At 45.9% G+C, this 19,425-nt stretch overlaps 1 protein-coding gene across 1 annotated transcript in view; it reads left to right on the top strand.

Annotated features, from left to right (window-relative positions):
• TAC3 (tachykinin precursor 3) overlaps positions 1 to 19,425 on the top strand; it is a 243,724-nt gene that overhangs the window by 173,747 nt on the left and 50,552 nt on the right. Inside the window, exon 3 of the mRNA XM_086936403.1 lies at positions 8,213 to 8,315. Coding sequence (XP_086792529.1) covers positions 8,213 to 8,315 — 103 coding nt within the window. The remainder of the gene's footprint in view (positions 1 to 8,212; positions 8,316 to 19,425) is intronic.

The raw sequence follows: 19,425 nt of genomic DNA, 5'->3' as shown, positions 1-19,425 counted from the left end.
CTGCAAGCTCGGACACGAAGATCTTCTGGAGGCGACCACATGTTGGAGAGGTAAGTTGGGATGACGAGGGATGCGGGAACACTGCCAGATGGGTCACCCAAGGCTGTGTGCAGGGTGTCTCTTGGCATCAGGCTTTCCTTACCGGCTTCGGTCGAGGTCATGGGATCCTCCAGATAGGGGCTGCAGGTGCCATCGGGAGACTTGAGCAGAGCAGGGATCACTGGATCCCAGGTCAGGATCGCCAGGGAGACCTCCTCATGGTGTTGGGCCACTCGAACTTGGGCTGTGGGAGTCGGGTGCAGAGTGGTGCAGACTCGCAGATTTGGCCAAAGCCAGAGTCTGTGGGTGAGCAAATCCAATGCTCACTGGAGACAAAGTCAGGTCCTCCAGGTTCTGGGAGGCTGCTGGCTGCAGGACACACCAGAATTCTGCTGGAGCAGGTTGAGGTCAGGGCAGGCAGGTACGGGAGGGGCCAAGTCAGTTGGTGTCCGCTTCTTCTTCCTTCAGCATAGCTCTTTTGTCCTACTTCTTCTTCTTTCTTGTCTTCAGCAGGCTCAAAGTCTGTCTTGGGAGTTTCTTTTTAATAGAGCTGCTGTTCACAGGAGATCTGGTCTTTGTTGAAGGCAGTCAGTCCTCCCAAGGGTTCTGGAGGTCGCTGGCTGCAGGACAAGGCAACTTTTGGTGTAAAATCTCTGGAAACTGCAGACGGGCCGGTAGGGCTGGGGCCAAGTAATTTCTTCTCTGCAGTCTCCTCTGCTATGCATCTTCTTTCATACTTCTTCTTCGTAGGTTGGGGGAATCTGCCTTCTGGGTTCAGGGCTGCCCCCTAAATACTATATTTAGGGGGCATTTTAGGGGTCTTGAGGTCAGTAGCCAATGGGCTACTGACCTTAGGGTGACTACATTGTTGGTGTGCTCACCCCACATGGGGGTGTGGGCACAATCCCTAACACTGATTGGAAAGTGCCTGCCATCTTGAAGAGTGGGCTCCACCTGAGGGGTGGGGTTGGCAGTGTTGGGCTCACCTGGGCTGTACTAAAAGGGGGTGAGACTGGAAGGGGGCCTGCTCCTGATAGCATGAGAGGCTGTTTTTTTTTTTTACAAGGGTAGCAAGGTCTTTGAAGCTCCACTGCCACAGATAGCTCTTCCTGACCTGGGGGGGGGGGGGGGGGGGGGGTTGCACCTTTGCCCAGAAAAGGCTTTGTTTCTGGGCCCAGGGTGGGGAGGCTTCCACCCCAGGGGTCCAGAAACATGTCTCGTGGTGGCAGGCTGGTGTGAGCAGTCTGGGAACCCACTAGAGCTGATCATTTTTCAGGGGGCATCTCTAAGATGCCCTCTGAGTGCATTGTATAATGAATCCCACACTGGTATCAGAGTGGGTTTATTATGCTGAGAAGTTGGCTACCAGACTTCCCAGACTTCAGCAAAGCCATTATGGTGCTGTAGAGTTCGCAATGACCAACTCTTAGACTATATACTCTTTTATGGCTTTACTGCACTGACAATGTCTAAGAATGGACTTAGACACTGTAAGGGTACAGTGCTCATGCAACTGTACCCTCACTAGTGGTATAGTCCACCCAGCTAGAGGGGTGTCTTACCTATACCAAAGGCAGTGGGTTGCAGGCACGGCACACAAGTATGTGTTCCATGTCGACTCTTCACTTTTCTCTGCACCAAAAAACACAACATGCAATGGCAATGTGTGTGTTAAGGTACAGGCCTCTAAGGGTGCAGCCATTAGAGTCCTTCCCTGGTCACAGAGCCTTTGATACCAATGGAACATTTTACAAGGGGCTTGCATGTGGCCAGAGAGGTGCCTACTGGGTGTACAAAGGTACAGTTTGGGAAAGAACACAGGCCCTGGAACCTGATTGGCAGAGACCCCTGCCACATCAAGCCAAAGTGCAACAGAAATCTGGCAAAAAATAGGGGGGGGTGTTACTTCAACAGAAACCCAGCTTCCTACACAGATGCCTCCATTTCTCTTTCCATGACCATCTTCCTCTCTCTATACCTTTCTTCCCATTCCTACTGCTGCTCTATCCAGCCACCCTTTGTTTACTTCCATTTCTCTGAGTTTCCTTCTCTTCCACTCATCCCATTGCAACGTTAATCCTGTCAGTACCTTACTCCCTACTCTCCCCGTCTTTATTTACAGTCCTCCAACCTATACTTACTCCCTTCTCTCTCCCTGCCCACCTCTCAATGGCTTTACCTTAACTCCCATGTCTCCAATCCCTTCATCTCCCTTGCCCTCAAGCTTCCTCTAGCTCTCACCCTCCTATGTGTCATTCCTCCTTTAATCCTCCCATATAACCCTACACCAGAGAAAGTCACCCATCTGCATGGAAGGACACAGGTGGTGTTGACAACCCTTACAGCTGCCAGGATCTGGGCAGGGGCGTAGCCAGCAGAGCTCAGAATGCAGCCACAATGGTAACAGCCTCTGAGAAGGCTTCACACACACACACAGCAGGGTGATCATTGGAGAAGAGGGGTGCATTTTAAAAACCGAAGGAGTTCGTTCTGACCCACCTACAATTCCTAGTTCAAATTATGTACCTGGTAAGTATGGTATGTACAGGGCGCGCAATTAGGGCGCCCTTCTGAGCTCTGGACATCAGAATGGGAAACGACTCTGTATTTGTGCATGTTTTCCTGCCAAAATTATGTAGGCATAAACCCATGGGTGCATAATTTCTACCCGACTTTGAATCACAATTCTGCGGGTGTTTGAACCCACGTAGGTATTCGCTTGGACCTCGGAGTAAAGGCCTGAAAAGGGCCTTGATGGTTGCAATCAGAGGAATTTTGTGACCATATCTATGGCTTATTTGAAAGAAGCAGCCCCACTTCCCCCTGGGAACTGCGCAAGAAACGGTCGGCAGGCTTAAATAAGGTTGTCATAGTCGATGAGTAAGTAGACAGACACATTTTGGAGGGGCAAGATGCCAACTGGTAGACACACTGAGCCTGGCCGCCCGGCACAGAAGGTCCCCAGAGGAGAATCCCACGGGTGGTGGCTTCAGACCTCGTTACAGAAAGTTTGGGCCTAACTGTTAGAGTTGGCGCCTTCCTAGGCTTCACGTATATTCATTCTCTAACCAGAAGTGACGCCTCCGGCTCCTTTTTATTCTTCACTTGACTGAGAAACACGGCAGCCATTACTTAAACTGTTTCCTCACTTGACCCAAAAAACACCCAGAGGATTCTCGCCTCAGACCCTGATGGACATTGGATGTGACATTTCCATTAAGCATTAGTGGATAAAACCACATTGTAGACAGAGAAGAAATACTCGCATGGACAACTCACTACCAACTTTACAAATTTGTGGTGCCATCCCAGCGTTTAGTCACGGACTTTGAGGAGCTATTGGTTACATTGGCTTATTTTCTGTTTCACTGCTTTTTAAGTTATAAATATTTTACAGCTCTCAATTTGTTAAAGTATAGCTCACAAAATTGGAACGTTCAAACGAGAGCTGTTTTGCAAACGCACACGATTTTATCAAGCCTCTGTAGCCGAAGCATAATTTCAACGTGGATTTTTGAGAAAAGAGCAGCTTATTCCTTTCCTAATTGTTTTTCTCTCATACCCGAGGGAGAGAGAGTGGGAAGACGGATTGGAAGGAAGACATGCTTCTTTCTGTTTCTTACTCAAATTATCTTACTCAGATGACACAGTTTGTTGGCATTAGCCACTCGTGCTCTAATTAAGTGTAAATCGCTGGAAATATGTCAATAAACGTGGGAGGGGCAAGGAGCGAGAGACTGGAGCTTTTTTCATCAGCTGTAATACTTTGTCCCTTCAAGGGGCTGCCCGCTGCCCCGCTTTGCAACAAAATACAATTTTTCTAGTCAAACTTTTATTTCAATTTTCTAGTCAAAATGTTATTTTAATTTTCACATGACCGACAGCTTCTTCTAACTTACACGCCTACCACCCTACCGTGTTTTCACGTGACGAAGAAAAAAGGCGATTTGTGTTTGGAGCTTGTGTTTTAGGTAGGCCTGGGTGGTAAATTCCGTTACACTCGTGGAATTTGGGTAATTTCGCGTTCACGGAGAACGCGGAATTGCCCAAAATTCTGCGTTCCGCTGCTTCGTGGAATTTTTTGCTTGTTCGTGTTCTCAAAATGTGTGTTCGCGAAATATTTCCCCCGAGCAAGCAAACAGCAATTGCGAACAGGAAAAAAGCTTTGTGAACAAGCAATTCTGAGTGTTCGTGGCATTTAGAGCTTTGTGTAGCGCGACTACGCAAATTCCGCCTACAGAGGAAAGCAAGGCGAAGATCTGACGCAGACGGTAATGTGAGAATGACACCATCTCATTACGTTCTCCACAGGGAAAGCTTTACTCCGGGAAGCAGACTTGTGACCCTCTAATTACTGTATGTCACACCTGAGCCTAACGGCGGCACAGTCCTGTCCGCGGCGTCCGTAATCACGTCTGACGCCCCTGAAGTGCATCCTTCTAGCTGCAGACACTGATTGAGAGCCTCAAGAGCTTTGAGGAAGTGTCATCAACACTCAGGGCTTTAAGTGGGATGGAAAAACTGGGGAGTCCCGCAAAGGGGCGTAACCAATGCAATTGAGGGCGTGGCTTAAAAACACATAGGCTACAAATCCTTGCTTAGCATAGTGTGCCGCCCAACTTGTATTTTGCTGTTTCTTTCATTGCATCCAGATATATGATACAACAAGTAACATCATGCCTACACCAAGTCAGGACTATTGGTTTTGTCAATGGTTGTTAGTTGCATAAGATAAATAAGCAGCAACTGAGGCTTGTATATGATGTTGAAAAAGCTTCTACTTAAAGCCCTGGTGACACCACGAGGTTGTTGCTGCTCCTGAGTTTCAAAAAGAGAAGGGAAATCCAGAGAGAAAATTACTCTCTTTAAAGGATTTCCCTCCCACGACAAAGCTCTGCTTGCATGACGTCATGTCGCAACTTCTCCACTAGTGGGAAGTGAGCAGTGTGAACATGCACACACCGATGTGCCTGCTGTCCCTGCAATCCGGGAAAAAACAGACCACCAGTCCCAGGGCACAAAGCAAAGCCCGATAGAGACCCGTTTCGAGGCCCCCTTTAAAAAGCTGCCGGTGCTCAGCACCGTGGAAACCCGGCTCACTTAAAGCCCTGTCAACACTCAACGAACACCACTGCTGCATCACTCAGAAAGTTGTAAACTCGAGATGTCAATCATATCCGGCAGGCAAGTAAGAGGAATGGGCCAAGGGCTAGAGCAGCCAACATCGAAGCGGGGGAACCAGGATCGAGTCTCGTTAGGGACGTTCAACATCCTGTGTTTCTGGACAAATTACTTAAACTCCCCGTGTCTACCATAAAATAAATGTGCTTTTCTGTAACGCAACTGGTGCTCATGTAAAGCGATTTGATACCTTCGGGTCGAGATTGTGTTATATAAAACTACCCCCTGCTCTCCCCCCCCCCAAAAAAAAGTCTCTGGTGGACAACATAATCACAAGCAACCTGATCATGCTCGATGACAAAAATGCAGGAGAAGACCAGATGCTAAGCCTTCTTTCTGCTAAAATACAATACCAGGGTCTGGAATCTCCTTTCCAGCCATATATGGAGAAACATCTCATCGCAGCTCTTCAGGAAGGAACAGAAACCCTCCTTTTCTAGCAACACCTAACCCGCATGTCACCCTCCAGATGACCAACACTAGGGGTTACTTACATCATTCCGTAGTCATGAAGCTGTGGACTCCTTTCCTCCACTTCCACCCTTGTGCGGTATTCAGTGCTTTGTAGCTAGGTGTGCTCTATATAAATCCCCATACATACAAACAATGGCTGGTGGCTGATATTAACAGTCGGGCGGTAACAGTCCTTGCTGAATAGCATAGCAGTAAACGTTCTGACGTAACTGGATGTCGACATTCGCACTTTGCCTGCGTGTGGAAGGGGCCTTCTTTGCCTCTGGGTGCTGGAGGAGCAGAGTACCATCTGTTTTCCTTGGTTTTCTGTGGCAGGGACAAAATGTGGTCCTTTGTGTTGGTGTGGCAGGTATACTCTGTTACATTGCCACTACCAAAAAGACCAACTGCTACATCACGGAGCACTATATTATCAAGGGTAAGTGACAATAAAAAAAAGTTAGGTGCTGGGGAAATTTAATTAAAAATAAAACATGAGTACCTGCATGAAATACATTTTAAAAAGAGTTTGGGGGGTTGAGATCATGGTCGGACAGGAAACCAAAACCAATCCTGGCAAATATGTTCAAACCATCCCCACGCTACAGGAGGCTGCAACAAGAATGGGGAAACAGGGGCATGGATGGCTTATCACAGTGCATCCTGCTCTTAAGCATTCCCCTGGCCTTCCCCCTCCTGGGGAAATGCCAGAGTGGCAGAATGATGAGCACAGCCCTTGTTCTCCCCAAAAAACATATACAACAATGCGTCAGGAGCCTATCTTCAGCCTGAGTTCCGGTGAAGCAGGCAGCTTGATCACTTAACTAACTTTCATATCATTTCGAACTATTAACACATTGAGTACAAACCTGTTCATTCATTACTGGAACATGTTTATCCAGTCACTTCATGTCGTGAGGGTACGGAAAGTTATTCCCTATTACAACATTGGAATGTTGAGAGCTCCATTGAAGACAATGGAGTGGCTCCGGGTTTATAATGGCTGGTATAAGAACAGAGCTCCAACATGCCAATGTTTGTCTTCAAGTTTCTCCCTTTTTAACCCCTTCAGTGCAGCGCACGTTCAGCGGACGTCGCGTGCACTACCTCGGTAGTGCTGCACATGTCTGTTGAACGTTCCGGCCCGCCCGCGCAATAGAACGTTCCGCACCAGCGCGGAACGTTCGGCGCAGCGGAGGCGTTAATTTAGAACACTTTAACCCTTAGTTGGTGGAATGTTGTAATAGCCTTATAGCCCTATTGCCTCAGGCTACACCTGTTGTTAAAGGCCCCCACCCTTGTTATAGGCCTGAGCTGCCGGGACCTTTAATAACCGGTATAGACCTTGGCAGTGGGGTAGAAGGTATAATCTTACCTATACTGTGGGATTATTGGTAGCATGTTCTTTTTAGTCTTACCTTTTCATATTTAGATGCAAGGTATTAAGTATATGATATTTGATTAGTCGTTACTCAGAATTTCCGGAGCCAATACAACACTCACCTTACATTCGGACTGAATTGTATACTTTATTCATACGAAGCAGAATCCTTTGCTGTATACAGCCATGCACACTGCATGTTCGACTTTCCTTTTGTTTTCTCTCTTCCTCTATGAAAATAATACACGATGATTGCAAACAAAAAAGAACTTACATTTATTACAAGTGGTTAACACATTAACTACAAACTACAGATGTACTCCAACCTCGTCTCAAATTCCTTGCCAACTGTTTAATTAGCCAGTGCATATCCTAGATAGATTCAATGTAAAATGTTTAGAGATTAACTGCAAGCCATTTACAATTCCCTGCCATCTGTTTACATTCACTTTACATTTTTCACATAAACTGCAGATTTCCGTTTTTGTGCACAATGTTTTCGTTAATATCAATCGATTCAAGTATTTACTGAAAACTCTTTACGCTTCCAGTACAAACTCTTTACACATTCAATGCCACTTCCTTACACCTTTTCTGCAAACGTCACCTATTTACTGAAAATTACTTTGGCGTTTAATGTAAACTGTTTACACATTAGCTTCAAACTTTATACACTTTTACAGAAAATTCTTGACAGTTTTCCCTCAGCACCTTTACTTCAGAGTTATATGGATTCAGTAAAAGCTCTGTGTGTATTGAAAGCGAGTCGCTGTTAATGGAAACACTTTAAGCATCCACAGCACATGTTTACAGATCTTTTACAACTTTGCTGCAGACTCTGCACATTCACTGTAGACTCGTCTCACTTTCATTGGCAACCCTTTAAGCCATTGCTGGCAACCATGCTCAGGGTCTGGAAACCAGGGCCGGACTGGCCGTACCGGGCACTGGGCAATTTCCCAGTGGGCGGGGAGGGCGGGCAGGTTTTAGAGCAGTGGTGTACTTCCCACCAGTACCCGGGGCTGGTCCGATTTAGTTGCCAGGGCTGGTTTGCGTTCTCGGTCCAGCCCTGCTGCAAATGCCTTATTCCATCATTGCATGGCAATCTTTTTGTTGTGTCCTGCTAGTGATAATCTTTTTCTTTATATCTGTTTGCAGAAGAACACAGCACTCTACAAACTAGCGCCTTCCAACCCCAAACGGTTCTCCAGTGAATCCTCTAATGAAGATTTTGCAGATGCGGCGAGCAGGAGGACGGCAGGTAAGAACGTCTTTCAATTTGTAATGGCTATCAGCTACCTGGCCTGGACCAGGCTTTGGAATGGATGACGCCTCCACCTAGGATCTGACCGTGCATTCACTCAACAGAGAGGTGAACATCTCAGAGGGCTTTTCAACCTCGCTCTTCTTTTTGATTACTTATAATTTCCTAAATGATCCTTCGGTGGTACCCCTTCCAGAAGGAAATACCAATGCTGATCAATCTAATTGGGCAGATTTTCACCCAATCTCTAATATCCCTAATCCCCCTGATGACACTGAGAGGGACCAGTATCTGTCAACGGCAGGCATTTCTGCAGATCAGTTGTGGTATCCATCCTTGATGGCTTGTTGATGGTGGTGGATGTTGGCGGTTTAAAGTGCTAATTTCCTTTAATCTACCCAATGCTTAATTTGTGCCAGTGATTGCAAGTTATAGGCATCAGTACCCAATAGTGGGGACCAGGACTTATTTTTCATCACCAGCGTTGGGACGGAGAGATCCCATGCATGGTGAAAGGGCATGTACCCCTGCCCTGAGTGCCCGACTGCTTGTGAAACTGGTACCCTGATATTTTGCTCGGCCTGGACATCACACTAATCTAGCATGTGTACAAAAGCCAAGGTCTATCCTTAGTAATGCAACATCAAAAACCTGTTTTCTGACCTATAGGGTCGCACTAAGCGTACCCTCATGGTGGCCATAAGACCTCAGTCATGCCCTGGGTAGTCACATAAAGCAGTGGTGACAGTGTAAGGAGTTTTGGTGAATAATTATTAGTACCTGACCATTTCTCTGTGTCCAGGGCAGGATGCTCTACTGAGACCTTATGTCTACATTTCTGCTGTTATGTGGACCATGGAGACTTGCTCTGACATCCTGTGTGCATGTCATGTGCAGTGAGTTTGTGACACTTGTATGGTAGTAGGGCTAAGTGTGTTGTGAGAGGCTGTGGACTCGGACCAGTGGGTTCCATTTTGGATGGCCCCTAGTTTAGCATTGCACAAGATGGAGTGTGGATACAACTTCCCAAGGTAGTGGAAGTGTAATGACAGCACTACTGTGGCTGGAGTGTGGAGGCCTAGACAATAAAGTAGAGGATGGTGGCGACAGAATCTTCCTTAGGAGTTTAATATGCTCCTTGTTATGGAAAGGTTTCAGATTAGGTCTTCATGAAAACTGTCACTTGGTAGAGGGTAGGACTGAAGATTACGTTCCTCAAGATGAGGATGTTTTTAGTCAGGGCCTTGCCCTTTGGCTGTCCCTGATTACAGGTTCAGGAAGGCTGATGACAGCCACCTGCAGAGATCTCACACCAGTGTGGCACCACACACGCGCGCGGCACCCAATAATGGCGTGAACGATTGGGACCAACCAATCCTGGCGCTACATGCAGCGCCAGGATTGGCTAGGGGGACACAGATTCCAATCGCCCCTTTCAACCCTGGGGGCTGCGGCCCTGGGGGTGCTGTATGAAACAGCACCCCTTGGGTCCCTCGCCGAGCCTCGCTAAGGAGGAAGAAGTAAGTGCGCATGTGCGGGCTGAATAAATCCCAGAAAATACACATGCGCAGTTTGCGCACTACTGCTGCAGCTGAGTGAACTGTCACTCAAGCTGCAGCAGCTCAGCCCAGGCCCACCCCTGTCGCTGCGCAGACCAATAATGATATTCGGGCGTGCCGCGTGAGGTGAGACTAACTGACTCAGTCTGCGTGTGCTGCTTTGCAGGCGTGGTGCGTGCACGCCATGAGGCTTAGTGGGGCTACGCCCCTATGCCCCAATGGACGCACCGCGCCTGCTACTTTTTGTCTTTATGTTGGATGCTTTTGCTTATAGACAGTCCCTTTGTCACCTGCATTGCGAAGCATCACTTTACTCAAACGTTGGGTCAGGTTAGTAGCCTGAAAATGTCATTTATTAGAGAAAAACTCAAACTGATTCTGAAGCCTAAGAAAATGGATTCACATCCTCTGTCTGAAAAATCTGTATAAAAGGGGGTACATAATCACACACTTTGTTTCATTTCCAAGTTCTTCTTGACCAAGAAAGGGAGAGCCCTGCAGAGTACCCGAAAGACTACTGTTTAATCAGGGCTGGTGCCTGCATTTCAGCCAGTCTACCAGAGGTTAGGGGGCATCACCAGAAGTCTGTAATTTCTGCTGGAGGACTTGAGGTCTGTTTGGAGCCTAGGAGCCTGTCTGCCTGCTGAGACAACTAAGGATGGGCTTGACCAAGTAGGAGGAGAGACTGCCCAGGAGAAGAAGCTCAGCTTGTTCTCACCGTGGGGAGTACCTAGAGAGCGAGTGACTCCAAGAGAGTAAAGCCAGGGGCAGCCAAAGTGTTAAAGGGATCCCCCAAATCCTCTCTATGGTTCTCAGTGTGACCCACCTCCAAACTTCTGCAAGTATCGAGCATTGTATGAGAACGGCAGTCCGCCTTGATTGAGAAACTGATGCTGTGGCTATTGGAATAAGAGACAAAGTGCTTTGTTGTGGGGGGACACTGATTGGCCTGGACGCTACATGTGCCAAGACATCCACAAGGTCAAGAACAATCAGGAGGCCTCACTTGCCACCCCAGCATCCATTCTGCACCCAGCCTAGCTAGGGAGGCAACGCCTTCAAGACGAGCTCCCCAGTGCTCTGCTGCACTTAAATCTTCCAGTCTTCAGGTACCGAGAGACGCCACAGCTGCAATTCACGCACTGCAAATACAGAAGCAGGGTCACTGAATCTGTCCATCCCAGACTGCAGCAGGTGGTAGCAAGTGCCCGTGGCCTGAACAACTGTGAGTGGAATGAGAGCCTGAGTAGCAGACCTGGGGGGCATATTATCAAGCAGGGAGTTAAAAATTATCTCTGTTTTAGCGTCAGAAAACTGCAGCTAAAGCGGCGATAATGGGCTTGATAATATGGCCTTGTGAATTCCAATAGAAACCCATGTTCTGGTGTGAACATGGGCTTCTATTGGAATTCTCCGGGGCATATTATCAAGCCCATTATCACCGCTTTAGCAGCAGTTTACTGCCACTAAAACGGCGATAATGTTAACGCCCTGCTTAATAATATGTCCCTAAGTTTTGCAGAAGAAGCTTAAGACTTTTACTGAGTAAATATGAAGAGTTGAAACAAACTCAATTGTCTACGCCTTGGGTTGATTTTACTGAACTGTACCTGTGCTTAATCAGTGCCTTTCCCCATGTTCTATGCTAGCAAATTAAAGAAGCTAGGGAGCATGGTGGGGGAGAGAAGAGTGTGGTGCTGCAACTTTGTGTTTGATTCCCCTATTTGCACTAAATGGAATGAGATCGTGTGGTGTGATTAAAGTTCTTTCATTTAATTCAAAATATAAGCATTGGGCATACAGTACATTTTTGTGCCTGTTTGTTGACTGTTGAGTTTTCAGCTCTTGACCCCACACTACCTCCCTGAGAAGCATTTGATTGCCTGCTTTCTCTACCCTAATAATGAAGTGCAGAAAGGGCTATATGGCCAGTTTGTTAGGACAGGCTCTGGCACTCAATGGCAAACAACTTCAACCACCACAGTTGAGGCCTGGTACCCCCGTCTGTCCTGTGGATCCCAAATGGTATCCGACAATCAAACTTTGATTCAGAGCAAAGAGGGAAAAGGCAGAAATGGGAGAATGAAGGGAGAAGAGAAGGAAAGCGAAGCAGTATCAAAGAGAGAAAGTTAAGATGAAAAATTACTTAGAAGAGTCATATAAAGAGACAGAATGTGCAGGGGGTGGGATGAAGGGGAATAAGGTGAAGTTAAAACTTGGCCACCATGGTAGTCGGCAACCCTAGCATTCAGCAACCCAGGTCCTACGTTCTTTTGAACTCCCTGCACTTAATATTTTACAAACTAAACAGCCCATGGTCACAGGGATGTCATTCGAAAAGTTCCTCAAAAATGCTCCAGCCCCCATGAAGCACAGTCTCAGATGTAGAAATGACATTTGTAACTGTGTGTCCTACAATAGTGTGGCTTTCTTTCTTGACCTCACTGGAACGTAAATATTAAACTCTCCGATCACTATAGAAAGTTCTAGAGCACAGAGTTCTCTGGGAAAAATGCGGATTTTAGAAATTTGTAAATAATTAAAAACCTTTCACTTTACACGGAATTCCCTATTTTGCCTGTACTTGAATATGACACTTTTACTCGGTGTGCCATTACTCCGCAGTTATTACACCGTAAAATCTTTTACAACGCAGGGCTTTACAACGCAATCCATTACAATGCATTCCCAATTACAACGCAATTTACTATTCTAACTTCACCGGGGCTTTACTTTGAGGAATGCGGTGTAATAGTTAGGGGTGTAAAGCCCTGCGTTGTAAAAGATTTTGCGGTGTAAAAAATGCGGGGTAATGGCATGCGTTGCAACGCATGCGGGGTAAAGGATGTATTCCCCTACACTTCAAGGCAGTGAAAATTCATGCATGGCTGGATCTAAGAAGGCAGGTCTCCAGTGGCAATCATGAACAAAGCTGAGTAACACTGTTAGCAATCAACAAGGTACAACTTTATTGCAATATCAGGGTAGCCGAGTTCCAAAGCTGAGCTAAGAAGTGACCCCCTGGCACCCTGACTCTGCAGCGGAGTTGACAGCTTGGGTCACCCAGTGAAATTTTCTAGGGATGCATAATGCCCTGTGCCACCTCAGGTTACCATTCATCCCAATTTTAAGCCACAGGCCAAGAATTCAGCACATTGCTTCCACACAAACACAAGCTGTCCTCTGTGATGATTTAGGTTGTATTATATAGTATGGTTGTCAGCCGCGGCCACTACAGGTAAGAGTGGTGGGGCCGGGTGGGGGGGGTTTCGAGAGACGACCAAGAGGGAAAATGTATTATTTATTTAATTTTCTCTTGTGGTCGTCTCTCGAAATCCCCCTCCCATTCCGGACCCACCGCTCTTACCTGCAGCGGCCGAGGCTGATGGTTATGCAACCTTACTGTTTAATACACTCAAAAAATGGTCTTCGGTCCACTCAGGCTCATTTGCAGCAACGCTAGCTGAACCCTGAGTAGCTGGGGCTTCGAGCAGCAAGGCTTAAGCAAAGGAAATAGTGTAAAGCATTTAACAGCACCAAACAAAGAAATTAGAAAGTCAAACATCACGGAGAAAAATCTCACACCAATTCATAAAAATAGATTATATTTTTATGAATGTTCAAACACCAAAATGAGCAATATCCTTCGGAGGAGATTCTTGAGATAAAAAGTTTTGAAGAAAATGTAAATCTCAGTTCAACCGCAACAAGCATCAATAAACGTAAAGTTTGTGAACTTTATGAAATATGTGTAAGATTTGTGTTCAGCCACATCCCTTACCAACTAGGACAACCAAATCCAACTGGGAGAAGGTCAGGGGGGCACCAAGGAGTATTTGGACAGTTACCTGACCACAAAAGTGTTCTCCAGTCTAGTTTTGAACTTTACAGCATGACCACCATAGACTTCAATGGAGTGGTCCTGATGCGGCAGATGCAGGAGATGAAGGATGCTCATGGATGCTCTGGGTGCTGTGCGGTCGATGGGGATGTCCTTACAGTTACTCCTCAGTCCACTGATCATGTGGAGCAACGCTGACCACAGACACCAGGGTCCCTTTCAGCAGGTAGAAGGCAAGCCGCTGCTCGGATTCTGATCTCTGTACACAACAGTATCCTTTGGTGGAGGCTTCTGTCCCTCTTGGGCAACCAAACTAGACTCAGATGACACTCCTGGGTCCAGCAGATCTGGGTACAACTTTAGGCTGATGAGGATCCGTCTCTTGAGGCACCCAGCGGCGGTCACCAGTGATTCTCCAGAAGTAGCTACTGACTTGTCAGGTTGGGCTACTTCCACTTTGATGGTCCTGGTGCTGGTTACAGGGGATAGCCAATTGACCCTTGGATTCACTTCTTTGCCCTGGGGCTTGGGAGCAACTTTTCCATAAGCCAGAAGCCACAGGCAGAGTCCTGTCTTTGCTAGCCCAAGGTTTGTCAGGGGCAGTACGGCAGACAGGGCAGCCTCACTTTACCAAGTCCAAGGGTCAGCAGGGTTGCCCTTCTTTGGCTCTTTCTCCAGTTCTGTCGTGATCTGAGGTTCAGGGTGCCACAGGTGCTATTTCTATGCCCCGAAAGTGCCCTGGTGGGATAATGATATGGTCACTAGCCAATGAGCTACCAGGATCACTCCCATCCTGTGACGACATATGGCTATGTGCCATTTAGCAATCCCAAAGTGCACTATTCTGTCCACTCTCAAGATATCTGAACCCTTTCTTGGATGTTAGAAGCTTGGTAGCCCACCCTAGAGGTGTGGCTACCTGTGGGGTTCACACCCACAGAAAACCCCGTTCAGGCACTGGTCTCCCCTCTCTGTTACCACCCTCAGCCTGTCTACCTGAACAAGGGGCAACCCATCATGAGTGTGATCACCATTTGCCCACTAAAGGTGGCTTTGCCTTTGAAGCTCGCCTTTTGGGCCAACACCCTGAGAGGTTTTCTACAAGGGAGAGGAAAAAGCCCTCTCTGTAGCAGCCTGCTATTGCTCCTGAGTCTGGAAGTCGTTCACACTACTCCCCGGGAGGGCAGAAAGCTCTCTGGTGGCCAGTGACCGTGTGAGGGCACTGAACAACTGGATCACAGAGTGGCAACTTTTTAAAAGTTGCATTTCTATAAAAGTGACATTAATTTCGACTTGGGCATCAAGTCGCATTTAATGCCATGATTAATTTGATTCCTTGAAAGTACCCATTTTAGTATTCCCATTCAGAAGTTAGCAAGGTTGAATTATAAGCCGGTAACTCTGTGTTAGCCAATGGGGCTACTAACTCTTGCACAGCAAAAATGACAATTTGGAAGCTTTGCTGTAGGGGCACATGAAAAAATACATGACCTATTTAGTAATATTCAGCTCCTTGCCTTAGGGTTCGGTAGGCCTTCCTTAGGAGAGGGCTACATATATTGTCAAGGGAAGTGGTGGCCTTGCCATTGGCTTGAATAGCAAAGTCAAACTAGCAGTTTTGAAACTGCCTTTCTAGTCTGCAGTCTGCCTCAGTCTGCAGTCTGAAGTGATAGGTTTCACAGTATTCCATAGCATGGTGCCAGGATGCTCAATAATGAGTGACAGTGTGCTTTGGAAATGCAACATTCATTAACTGGGGTGTAAGCCCTTTCATGCAACACTTAACTGGGGGTTGTCCAGTAGTGACTTCCATGTTAATATAAAACAATTACCATTACTTGTTTATTTAAATCACAGGTCTGATACTTAATCTTCCTGTGGCGTCTCTCCCCAGTCACTCCTCCCACAACACTGCTTGACCGCCCCCACCATCCCTCCAATTACGCTGGAAAGATGTTTTAATTGTTTTATATATATATATATATATATATATATATATATATATATATATATATATATATATATATATATATATATATATATATATATATATATATATTCACAGAAAAAACCATAGGTTATAGTGGATATATAGTTAGAAATTTGCATTTAGAAAACCTTGAAAATTCAATGAAAAAACCATTGGTTTTAGGCCATATATAGTTAGGAATTAGCATTTACAAAACCTTATTTTACTCGCATAAAACCATTGAAATTTCATATATAGTTAGAAGCGCTAACTATATATCGCGCACCCGCAATCCACTGCTGATGATGTCACATATTACATCATTCATGACATGGTCAGTGACATCACTGATGACATCACTGATGACATCTCAAATGACATCACTGATGACAACACCCAGTGACTGTATGTTTCTGTAAAGTTAAAATATGTTTCACATATTGAAGAATGAGTGGATGTATAAGTGTCTGGATGAAGAATTTAGTAGGTGCATGACTGACTGTATGAGTGAGTGATTAAATGTGTCTCACTGAGTGCATGGGTTAGTGACTAAACTGTCTTAATTTGTGCATCAGTATGTTTGTTGTTGTGTAAGCTGCTGCATGTGTTGATCAGTAGCTATAAGAGTGGCCATATGGGTTATTGATTGGTTGCCCAAGTATTTGAATGGGAGGCTGAGTGTGTGTGTGGGTGGCTGGGAGGTGCGTGACTCTGTGCATAGATGTGTAAGCAGTTGATTCACTAGGAGTATGAGTTCAAGAGTGCATGTGGAAACAGCTATATGGGCGGTTGACTATGCATGGGTGTGTTGGTGAGTGAATGGATTTCTCATTGCTACATGAGCAAGTAAGTACGTATGTAAAACACAATACATGTGAGAGTTGAGATATATAAATAACTGAACATAAGAGCCAGTGAATGTGTGAGTGGCTGTATCGATCACTGTGAGCTTGTATCAGGGATTATATAAGAGAATAAATATGTGTTATTATATGTTTGAATAAGTAAGATGTGTATAACTTTATAGTTGAGGAAATGGAGGTGTGATTGATTCTTTGCATGACTGAGTAGGTGTGTGAGTAACTCCATGGATGAGTGACAGTCTGTGAGTGTCTGTTTATACTGAGTGTATGTAAGGTTATATTAGAGTCTGAAGAGGTTCATTGTATTATCACATAAGTGATGTGATCAGTGATGACAAATGAGATGTCATCAGTGATGTCATTTGAGTTGTCATCAGTGATGTCATCAGTGATGTCATTTGAGATGTCATCAGTGATGTCATTTGAGTTGTCATCAGTGATGTCATTTGAGATGTCATCAGTGATGTCATCAGTGATGTCACTGACCATGTCATGAATGATGTAATATGTGACATCATCAGCAGTGGATTGCGGGTGCGCGATATATAGTTAGCGCTTCTAACTATATATGAAATTTCAATGGTTTTATGCGAGTAAAATAAGGTTTTGTAAATGCTAATTCCTAACTATATATGGCCTAAAACCAATGGTTTTTTCATTGAATTTTCAAGGTTTTCTAAATGCAAATTTCTAACTATATATCCACTATAACCTATGGTTTTTTCTGTGAATTTCATTGGTTTTTTAATAGCAAATATGAAAAGCTTTAAAATGTCAAGTACGTGATAGATAAAAACATTTTCGTATTTATGCACGCTGATGTGCTTTGAACGCTGCACCCCCCCCCCCCCCCCCTCCCCTCTTTTGTCTTAGTAGTACTCTCTCTTTGCAGATAGTGAAGGGTAGTTAACGCAGGCCTTTACCCCCGTTGTAATCCGTCGTGCCTCCTTGTCTCTCCATTTGATTGATTGTTGTCCAAGCATTTACTGTTTTAGAATTGGTTCTCTTTGGATCATTCTCTATTTACAAACAAGCACAAAGTCGCAATACTCTGTTTAGTCTTTGCAGATAGTGAAAAATCGTGTAAAATAATAAAAGTAATCGAGCAAAATCAGTAGGCCACTAATTAGATCTCTTTTTGACCTCGCTAAAATAGAAATATTAGGAACAACCCTTCATGAGAAATACGAAAATAGTGAGATGAACTGAGCTCCACACCATGAGGACTGCAAGACAGCTCGGCTCCATCACCCATACCGCACAAAATAACGACAAACCCTATGCAAATATTAAAAATATAGACAACACACCAGCAAAGAAACAGGGTAAAACATTTTATTAAAAAACTATTTACATAACGTTGTTTTATAAGATGATGTCAGTAGTGGACCGATGTGTGAATAGATCGAAAACAGCACAAGGCTCCAAGATCCAGATGGCAAGCTCCTGGATGTTGGGTGCCATAGTTTAGAGTTCTGAATTTCAGCCTTTTTCAATGCCTGTGCTTTGTTGAATCAAAATGGCGGCTTGACACAAAGCTGACTCAAGCGTTGCTACTGATGCTATGCAGACCAAAACTGGTTTTCAGTTTGTACATTTTTCTAGATTTTTCAATCCAAGTTTGGTTGACTTTGTAGAACGATGGCTTCAGATTTTCAACATACGGTGTGGTGGCGCTGACTGGGAGGGGGCGCTTCGCTCCTGCCCCCTCCCCAAGTAAGATTTTCATACGTGAAAGTACGTTAATGGTTTTGGTCCCTGAGATGCTTCGATGTCACTACCATTCTCAAATAGCATAAGTTCTGGATGTTGGGTGCCATAGTTAAGAGTTCTGAGCACTGCTTGTAACACTGTCTGAAGCTTATTTCCACCTACTGCAGCTTCACTATTCTCAAAGTAAGTGAGTGTCGTTTGTGGACCTGACTGCATTAGAAAACAATGTGATATGTTACCTTCCTAAACAGCTTGATGGAGGCCCCTGAGGGGCGGTGTGATGGCCATGGACTCGGAGAAGACGCTTGGCTCCGACACCCTCCCCAAGTCTTATAGCACTGGTGTAGCCTGAGATCGCCCCCGACATAGGCGGCCGGCTCCCGGGGTCCGGCGGAACTTTTTGCCTTTTGATGACTCTTCAATTCTGGACCTTGTCCCACAATCCGTTTGACCTGAAGACAAGCTGTAGTGGGGCGCCCCTTTATCGTTTTAGTTGCCATTCCGCCCGCTTTTGCTACACTGTGCCTCTTCCGCCATTCAGCTGTTTACCGCCCGCTCTTGCGACTACAGCGTCTCGCTCACCATGTAGTTGAGATGCGCCCGCTCTTGCGGTGCAGCGATAGGCGGCTGCCACAGGACTCTCAAAATGGCGGCCGGCTCTTCGGTTTTGGGCCTGGTCCACTAAAATGGCCCTGGGACACCTTGGAACTCGGACGCTTGTCTGCTAGGGCTTGGGTCCCATTCTCGAAAAGCGTCCCCTCAGCCGTGAAGATTCTACAAAAGTCTTGGGGGCCTCCGACTCCCGCAGGCTTCTGGTGGGGAGCGGCTGCCATGATTGCTCGTGGAATGGCCACGACGGAGCTACGAGATGGTAGTGGTCTCATGCTGACGCCAGCTTTAGTCTGAAACATCCAGAAACACTGTAGACTACCAATTCGATCAGTTCCGGTAGCGCCCCAACATGACCCGGAAGAGAAGAACTTGCCCTCCCCTCTTTGACTGATGGTTCTTGTTGCCTGTCCCCTCTGTTGTCATTTAACAGAACTTTTTGGACTGCTGAAAGGGGTTGTGTTCTGAACGCTGGTTGGTGGAGACATTTTGACTATATTCTTGACCTACGTTGTCGCGTAATGCGTTTTATGACACGCCGCGTTAGCGCACC

The sequence above is a fragment of the Lissotriton vulgaris genome, chromosome 1_1 (assembly GCF_964263255.1).
Source record: "Lissotriton vulgaris chromosome 1_1, aLisVul1.2, whole genome shotgun sequence".
Taxonomy (NCBI): domain Eukaryota; kingdom Metazoa; phylum Chordata; class Amphibia; order Caudata; family Salamandridae; genus Lissotriton; species Lissotriton vulgaris.
This window is presented reverse-complemented; position numbering and strand designations above follow the sequence as displayed.